Genomic DNA, 9,652 nt, shown 5'->3' with positions numbered 1-9,652 from the left:
TTTTCAAATTTCACATGTGAAATCCTTATAATGTCTAGGTAGTTATCAAATGTTTCTTAAAAAAAATCTTTATATTTTATCTGTTATTTTCAATAATGAATCTCTGTACGGGTTTGGTCGATTTGACCGATCTCATAACCACCATAAAAAATTAGAAAATAAATATAAATTTTGCCTTTTTTTAATTCTAGAATGACTACAAATTATAACACAAAAACATAAATGTTAGAGTAAATAGCTTAAAACATTTATATATATTTATTATTTTTATTATATTGTCCTTTTCGCCATGCCTGGCTACAAATACAGAAGTACAATGATGAGGTGCACGTGCACTCATGTTACCATATCCAATAATATAAAACAGACCTTTAGTCTTTACAAAGTGACCTGTCTTGACTGTGTTTTAGTGGACTATTTTTTTAAAAATACAGTTACATTTCAATTATTATACATTATATATGTATATAGATTATTACTATTTACAAACAAGTTCTTAAACTTATTTTTCTAAAACATAGAACAGTACATAAAGAAGTAAATCAAACGATTATCTCTTCTAGTTATGACCTTTGTACTCAGTTGCTGCTTGTTAAGCCTTATGAAATTTTGCACATGAAAGATGTGAAACAAAATAACTTGTTTTAGGTTTTATATATATACATTTGAATAACCCAAAAAATCAACATTCAACATATCATATGACACACAAAAATTGATGTTTAAGTGTTTTTAATATTTACTTTTAAATTAAAAATTAAACATGTATAATATGAAAATTTGAATTACTATCTACATTTTCATACTAAATTTAATGACATAAATTCATAAAATACTAGTTTAATAAAATTTTGAATGCGAGTCAATAAACGAAATGAAATGGACTTTGACTCTTGACCCATCTGGAAAAGGTTAATGCCTAAAACACACAAGGACTTTATGTGACAGAAAAAACAAACAAAAACTAATTATCTTATATTTTGTATTTCCAGAGGTATGTGATCATGCAACCACAACCAAATGAGGCTACATATATTTTATGTATATGTGTGTGTGTTTATATATACCTAAATGCTAATACTAAATAAAACACTAATTCTAATACACAAAAACTTGCTTGCTCAGGTGGGGCAGGAAGTTTTGGACTAAGTCCAATCTGACTTCTGCAAGCACGAATGACTGTTTTGTGGCGATGGAGATGAATTTCAGCCTCAAGTTGATTCCAGAGATGGTTATGATCAGTTCTTCCAAGATCTTGACCCAGTAGTTGGATCTGTTGAATTCTTGGTAATATAAAAATAAACAATATTATATTAGATTGTTAATAATAAAATAAAATATAATACACATAATACATGTAAAATAACCTCATTTATTTTGTTTGTAAGTTCAATTGCTTCTCATGCAGACCAGAAGGCTATCAAATCATAAAATATTAAACCATGATATGAAATAGTTTTGTCATAATGTTAAATTTAATAAATAAAATATTTAAAATCTTGTTGATGGGAAAACATTAATGTTTGCAAAAACAAACAAATAATGAAAATTATCAATATTAGATTAAATTTTTGATTTAAATACGTATTTCTAATCAACCTATTTATCATTCATAGTTTTTAATCTCTTATGCATGTGATGAAAATATAACTGATATAATGATTGGTTCATACTAAATCACAGTCTTACTAATACATGGCTTATACATTGAATACAACCAACAAGTACATATTGTTTATAATCAAATATTTCTAAATTAATGTTTTACCATTTAATTCAGAGCAAGCTTTTATACTCTCATCAGAGACCACAAGACAGATTATTTGTTCTATTGTACTGTATACAGGGTTAATAATGTACATCAATATCAAGACATCTATTGACCAAGACACTAGCAAAATAAAATTCAATGAATCTACTTGCTTCTATCAATCAATGATGAAAGTGGAAAAAATGTTTCTTTTATAATGTTTTAAAAAAAAATACTAAAACGTCAAATTAAGCTCAAACTAAATCTTTACTTTTTGAAGTATATTATCCATATGTATATCAAAATATCTGTCAGCAAACTTCATGACATTATTGAAAGTTTCTTTTAAGTTATACTAAGAATCAAGAAGATTTTAATTAAATTATACAAATCAGAAAACATAACCTCAACATGGATGGGTGCAAGGTGAGTTAAGTAAATTTCATGTTAAATAATACATTGAATAATTTTAATTTATCTTGAGATAAATCTTTATAAACAAAATCAAATAAATAAGATTTTGTGTGGGTATGTGAAACTATTATTTGTTTTATAAATCCTGTGACAGTAATGTTAACCCATACTACTCATTTTCTTGTTTGCCACAAGTAATTATAGAAGGCTTAGTGTATACTGTGTGCAAGTCATGAAAGAAGAAAACTATTAATAAACTATATGACCATTAAAATTTTTACCTTCCAGCTAGCTCTTTATCTAAATACTTTGCTGCTAATCGAGCTCCATAAAGTTCACTCTGTAAAGCCAAAATAAAATGATGCAATCTGTTGTTTTCTTTATTCAGTTGAGTGACTTCAGCTATTAACTGGCTTTCTTTCTTGACATCTGTTCTATACTGTTCCATTTCACTTTCCTAAAAAAATATTATGAAACACATGTAGCTTTGGAAAGTTAACATTTTCCTTACCTGAAAATGTATTTCTGATAGGTACTCACCTCTTCACACAGTTTACATTTCTTCCTTGTGTGTTTGCATATTCTGTCAAAGAGATTTGCAAGCCAACAGCCTTGTGAAAACTCCCACCTAATGTCATCATGCAGCAGAACCCTCCACCATCAGAAGTGCAACACACCTCCATACATAACTCCCCATAAATTTTGTGCTTGTGAATCCTCATTTTTTGATGAGGCAATGAAAAATGTGCACAAAAACGTGTGTGTGTGTGTTTTTGTGGGGAGAGGTATCTATCGGAAAAACATTTTCAGGTAAGGAAAAATGTTAACTTCCAAAACAAATACCTATGTACACAGTTTAGCTAGAATCCCACATTGAAATAGTGAAAGGACTGGTCTTCAGTGAGAGATGATATATCAAATAAGTTGCCAGAGGTTCAAAAAAGTCTTGGGTATGAGGGTGGAGAACCACATTCAGATTCTAGCCAGGCAAAGGAGTATGACAGGTGAAGAAAATATCCTGTAGTATTGAGAAAGGCAGAAGGTGGTAGATAATGTAACTCAATAACCTTCAATTGTAAAGACAGACAAGCCACAGTTGAACAGCCATATGAAAGTGGAGGTAATATGTTGCAAACTGGGTTGATCAGAGTGGAAAGAGTGACCGATAGACCAATGACGATAAGAATGCCATTGCTATTGGTACATTGAAAGGTGGAAGAATGACAAAAATGGGAGAACTGGAATTCTACATGATTAGAAAGTCTGGCTTCACATGTGATGGACTGGATAAATCCCACACTTGAACATGAAGGGATGTCTCTCCTTGATGGATGTGTGGAGTTGGATCAGAAAAGACAGTATGTTGGGAAGGGAGCTTTCACAAAAGAAGACAAAGTAATAGAAAACAAGGTTGGGCTGGCCACTAAGGAGTCATAAATAGGACCTTGCAAGAGGTATCCCAAATCAGAGCAAGGACCCAAGGGAGGAAGCAGAGAGGAGGATAGGAATACAGGATAAAATGGGACCAGTCCTGATTGAATGGATTGGGAACCAGAGGTGAGGTAAAAGGGACCATAAGAGTGGAACTTTGGCATTGAGAGGTGTGGGAAAGGCATCTATTTGAGTAGTTCCATGGAGGTTCAATGTTTAAAAGCAGAGGGTCCTGGAGTGGGTGCACACTAGTAGTTATCACATTAAATAACGAATTCATGTGGAGTAAAATTAAACTCAAGCCAAGAAGAATGGTAAAGTTGCAAATCTCAGCAAAACTGGACATTGAGGTGTTTCACACTTCTATTGGTGGTTGGTTCTGCTACATAATGATAGTATCATGCAATGGGAGTTTTCCCAAGGCTTGCACATCTTTTTGGCAGAGCATGTCGGAAAAAAAGCTAAATTGTGTGAGGAGATGAGTATTCATTTCAGAAATAGTAGGAAGGGAAATATATCATAATCTATTGATGAAACTGATAGTGCAACTTCACAAATAAAGAACGCACATGTAAAAATTAGAAACATTAAAAAAAATGTATTTTTTTTATTTGCAGTATATTACTTAAAACAATATTTTAAATAAAGACTATTTCTCTACTATAATGATTTCAAATAATAAAAATAATAACTATGTATTTCTAATATAAGGTTAAAGTTTCTTTATGCACCATACACACATACTTTCATGCAAACAAATAACCTTTACATCATTATTAATATTACACAAAACACAATTTTGGTAAATTCTCCAAAATTGGGAGGATAAATTTGTAACTTACTTTGACATGATTCCATAAAAGTTGGGATGGGTTATTATTTCTACAAAACAATAATACATAAAACTATTTATTATGATGAAAACAAACTCACAAGCTTTTGTTTAATAAGACTGGAGTCTCCTGCATAGCCCATCTGAGAGCTAACCTGCAGTTGTGCAGAATGAAGTTGGATCAGCAGTTTTTGGAGCTCTTTTTCTACAGCTGCATGTGAAGCTTGGGCTTCACAGAGCTCCTGTCGCATCTCAGACAGTTCCTCCTGTAAATGAAAATAAACCATTAACTTTGAACTTCATAATTCTTACATTTAATAAGTATCAGTAATAAAATATTTCCTTTCCAGATATACATATATATCAATATATATTAAAGCCAAATGTCGGTTGGTCACGCTTCATTTTTCTGAATTTCATGAGTTACACAAGTGCAATTCCACTTTTTCTCCTATAATACCTCCTCTTTTGACTGCCTGTCCCATTTTAGTGTAATTTAATTACAAGGAGGGAGTTCCCAGGACCAGATCAGGCATGGCATTATGTGTGTGACACCACATCATTATGACGTCAAACTAGGTAGGATCCAAATAAGAAAGCTAGGAAGACTTCTGGGAAAAAGAAGCCAAAAATTACTATTTTTCAAAATTTTCAGTGCTGACTGAAGGATAGAAACAATTATTTAATGAAGATGACAAACAACTTCAGTAAAAATGTTTAATTACTTGAACCTGACATTTCCAGCTTACGCCATTACCAAGGGTCTATGAACATCACAGGTTACCAAACGGATTTTAAATTACAGTAACTGAAAACAAAATACAGCTACAACAATATATCTGAAAAGTTTAAGTGATACCAGTAGAGTTGAATAGTTTTGAGTCGTAGCTCATAAAAATAGAGAAAATGATAATAATTACATAAAAATGGATAAATTCATAATAATAAAATTAATAATAATAAAATGTTAAAAGTGGTCAAGCACTGTACCTATTAATGGAAGGGCATCTGGATTGAATTCAAAGTGATTCCTTATATTTTCTGTTCAGAAAATTGTCACAAATTTCTAAGATTTTGATTGTATAAGGTTCCCATTGATTGTGCTGTGTTCTTTTAAGTAATAATCAGCAGTAGCTTCTTTATTATCAAGGTTTTCAGTGGCACGAACGTGTTCTTTGAAACGATCATGTATTGAACAACTGAATTCACCTATATATGTGGCCAAACACTGTGTACATGCAAGTTCATAGACAGTGTTTTTAAGAGTGCAGGACTTCTCTACGCCATTTGTCTTTGCAAAATACTTTGAGAATTTACATGTATTGTTGTTATTAAAGGCTGAACAAGTGAGTATATCCTTAAGTTTTCTACCAAGTTTTTGTATGATTTTGATATTCAAACCAGATCTTCTAACTGCTTGAAGAAAGTGAGTAGTTATAGGTTCATCCACGAAAGACATAATCCATGAAACAGTGTCTTGATGTGCCCCTTTATCATCTTATTATTATTAATTTTATCAATTTTTTATGTTATTATCATCATTTTTCTCTATTTGTATGATCAATGACTCAAAACTGTTCGACTGTACTTGTATCACATACGTTTTTCCGTTATATTGTTGTAGCTGTATTTTGTTTTCAGTTACTATACTTTAAAATCAGTTTAGTAACCTGTGACGTTCATACACCCTTGATAAAGGCATAAGCCAAAATGTCAGGTACAAGTTATTAAACATTTTTTTTGAATTGTTTGTCATCTTCATTAAATAAGCCAAAAATTAGTACAAGTCTATGCTTGGGAATTATTACAAAAAAACCTTTGTTAAAACAGATTGAACATATCAATTATCAGTTGGGAAGAGGACAGCTTTTCATTAGATCAAGAACAGGTGTGTGTGTGTGTGCAATCACATGATCATCATACGTTTTAATATTTTATCCAAAGGCACCAATATGTTGCATGTTTGCTCAGTTATATATTGTGGATTCAGGAGCAATATGTAGCATGTTCCTGGGAAAGAAAGCTTTATATTTCTTTTGTGTATTGCCAGTTTTATATGGAATAGTTTTAGTTTCCAGTAGTTTCCCATCACTTTTGACAGGCTTTTACACTAGTATGTACATATATAATTAGGTATTAATAGTTCTTTAGGCTTAGTTACAGCTAAAACACTCATATCTTCCAAACTGTGTTATTGTGACAAATTCAAATATTCAAGCCAGAAATTTTAATTAATTCTTGTACTTTACTACATTTCTTCAGCAGTTTAAATATGTATAAACAAATACATTTCATCCTAATTTCTGACCACTTCACTTTAATTCACAATATGGGTTAAAAAAATGACTGTTAAGACTTACATTTAACATTTAAGTATAATATAAGCAGTTATCTCACAATAATCTATACACATGTAGTTCTATCCATCCTTCTCACCTACTAAGCTTATGTTGATAAAATTCATGAGTTTTGATCAATGATTTCCTCAGATTTTGTTCTCTCTATATGTTGATCTTATAAAACTGGAAGTGTGTTAATCAATGATGATTTACATACTCGATTTCGATTTAGGCTGACCAACCTTGTAACACTTATTTCTCTGAAAAACTGTGTAGCCAGCGAAGATCAATAGCCAGGGCAACCAGACCAAATTCCTGGTAAATGAGAGCTCAAGTTGCATATGTGATATCATTCTAAACTACAGTAAGGATAAGAAAAAAAGAGAGGTAGCTTTTTGCTGCTGGCTATTTGCTTTCAGCCATTCAAAAATTTGATTCTACCAAACTATTACTTTGAGTTTTGGCAGAAAATGGATGCACAGGTTTTCAGTGGGGAGGAAGGGGACACTCTCTTTTTACTGATAACTTTTATACTTCCCCAACTCTGTTTGATAGGTTGCTTTCACTTGGCACTTATGCTTGTGGCACTTGTAGGAAGGACAGGACCCACTTCCCAGACATGTTTCCAAGTAAGATAAAAAGGGGAGAGTCACAGTTTTTCAACTGTGGATCAATGACTGCTATGAAGTGGACTTATAAAAAGAGATGTCCATGCTCTTTCTACAATGCATAATGCTACAGTAAAGGAAGTGACAAGAAGACAGGGTGACATGATTAGCAAGCCACAAGTAACCTTGGATTACAACAAGTATATGGGAGGGGTTGATCTTAATGATCAATTTCTTAGTTATTATTACCTTCCATGTAAAACTGTTAAATGGTATAAGAAGCTTTTTTTAGACTTGTTGACCTGTCTATTGTTAATTCTTTTATTCTTTTCAAACAGGTAACAAAATTTCAAGTACAACCAGAAAGACTTTCATCTACTTCATGAATCCTATAATTGAAAGTAGAAGAGAGCCTTCTTGTTTGTTAAGTATCCATTCAACAGTTCTGGCAGGTGCACAAGAACGGTTCTCACCTGGAAAGCATTTGCTAAAGAAAATTAGTGTTTATTAGAGTGAATTAGTGTTTTAAAACTCACTACACTTATTAACCATAAAAAAATGAAAATATTTCAACAAAAACTTTTTCAAGAGCACACAAATTACATTTTTTGTCTATATTGAACTGTATTTATTATACATTACTGTGCTCAGTTTATTACTTTTAAAATTTTCAATATTTCACTGAATAATATACAACTTGGATTATTCATCTTCAGTAAAAGTATTTAGCTTATTTTTGCATTTGTATAAACATGTATAGTCTTCAGTGTACATATTCATGAGTAGTGAACAAATGTACAGTTTGTATGTTCTTGATATGTAAACTGATGTGATTATAATATCTTAGTAGTTTTTACTACGTATTTATTTTTGCATCTAAGTAAGATTTGCATACAACTGTACATATACTTCTCAGTGCATAACTTATAACAGTTTAATATTGTTTATCCATACTTTGATGCTCTTTTTGTATGTATGTTATCTTGATTTGTAACTTTTGTATACTCTTTTATGTAATTTAACTTTATTTTTTCAAACCCTTTGCAAAATATCAGAATAAATGTTTTATATATCAGTTAGTCTGTTTTAATTATAAGAAAAAATATAAAATTATTACGATAAGCCTAAAACTATCAAAGTGGTACTAGTAATACATACAAATCACAAAGTCATCATTCTAAATACTAAATCATATTTTCATTATGAACTAAATATAAAATTACGGTAAATTATTGAATTTATAACTGTTAATTTAAATGTAAAAGAATACAAAAATCACAAGCTCCTCCAGTTCAAAGCACTAAGCCTAATCCACATAAAGACCATGCACTCGCCACTCGATAGATCTTAACCCTGACTTATGTAATATACATCTGACAAGGGTCGATATGAAATGAGAATGAAACAAGCGAAATGGAAGTGTTATTGAAATATACTTTAGTCCTGACAATGTATCAAAGTGATTTAACTGAGTGTGTTGTGTGTGTTATAAAGTACAGACTACCCTGGGAAAGAAGTGCTATTGTGGAATTGGAGGGATTCAGTGTAGCAGGTCTATACATCATAGAGCAAGTGACAGTGATGGTATACGCTTTGGGTGGTATAATACCTATTGATTCCGACCACCCTTCCGGAGAGACCTATTGGGTGACAAAGATCTTTGCCCACATCCATTAAGTTTCGACCTTTCTAAATGGACTATGCTGGCGACTTTCATGATTTAATAAAATTATGTAAAACATTGAGGCAGGAATATAACGAAATATACACCAAGGATATCAAGAAGGCAAAACTCCTGTCCTCTGTAATAGGGATATCCTGCATAAACGTAGAAGGATATGTTTGTCCTAAATATCGCAAGCTCCAGATGGAAGTAACCTGCTGTAAGTACCACCATATACCAGACAAATATTGCTGTGCTCTTTATGACTGGATGAGCAGTTGCTCTTCTATGTGCTAGGTTTTACATGGAGAAATATGAATTTTGTGTTATCTTTTCTATGTAGTAATAAAAACATAAATAACCAATGTTAACCACATATAATCAATATATTTTATCTATGTTAAGTATCACTTATATTTTATTCTGTACTTGATTTTTCATTAGTGGTTGTACAAATTTTGATATTATTTGAATATATATATAATCATGCATTATTTTCAATTGTGTCAATATATGTGTATATATATATATATATATATATATATATTACTTTATAGTTGGTTTAGGTTTTAACTTTTACTATTGTTAGTTTAGTTAAGTAAAAACTTAACGAAA

General features: G+C 31.2%; 1 protein-coding gene across 2 annotated transcripts in view; it reads right to left on the bottom strand.

Annotated features, from left to right (window-relative positions):
- LOC106470293 (Golgi-associated PDZ and coiled-coil motif-containing protein-like) overlaps positions 1-9,652 on the bottom strand; it is a 61,466-nt gene that overhangs the window by 37,519 nt on the left and 14,295 nt on the right. The window contains exons 2-4 of one of the 2 annotated variants that reach the window (XM_022398899.1): positions 4,529-4,693; positions 2,446-2,621; positions 1,106-1,283 (exon numbers count right to left, since the gene is read on the bottom strand). In XM_022398899.1, the coding sequence (XP_022254607.1) occupies positions 1,106-1,283; positions 2,446-2,621; positions 4,529-4,693 (519 nt within the window). The remainder of the gene's footprint in view (positions 1-1,105; positions 1,284-2,445; positions 2,622-4,528; positions 4,694-9,652) is intronic. The other variant, XM_013930838.2, reaches the window with a different exon arrangement.

This window comes from Limulus polyphemus, unplaced genomic scaffold, assembly GCF_000517525.1.
Source record: "Limulus polyphemus unplaced genomic scaffold, Limulus_polyphemus-2.1.2 Scaffold3927, whole genome shotgun sequence".
Lineage (NCBI taxonomy): Eukaryota > Metazoa > Arthropoda > Merostomata > Xiphosura > Limulidae > Limulus > Limulus polyphemus.
This window is presented reverse-complemented; position numbering and strand designations above follow the sequence as displayed.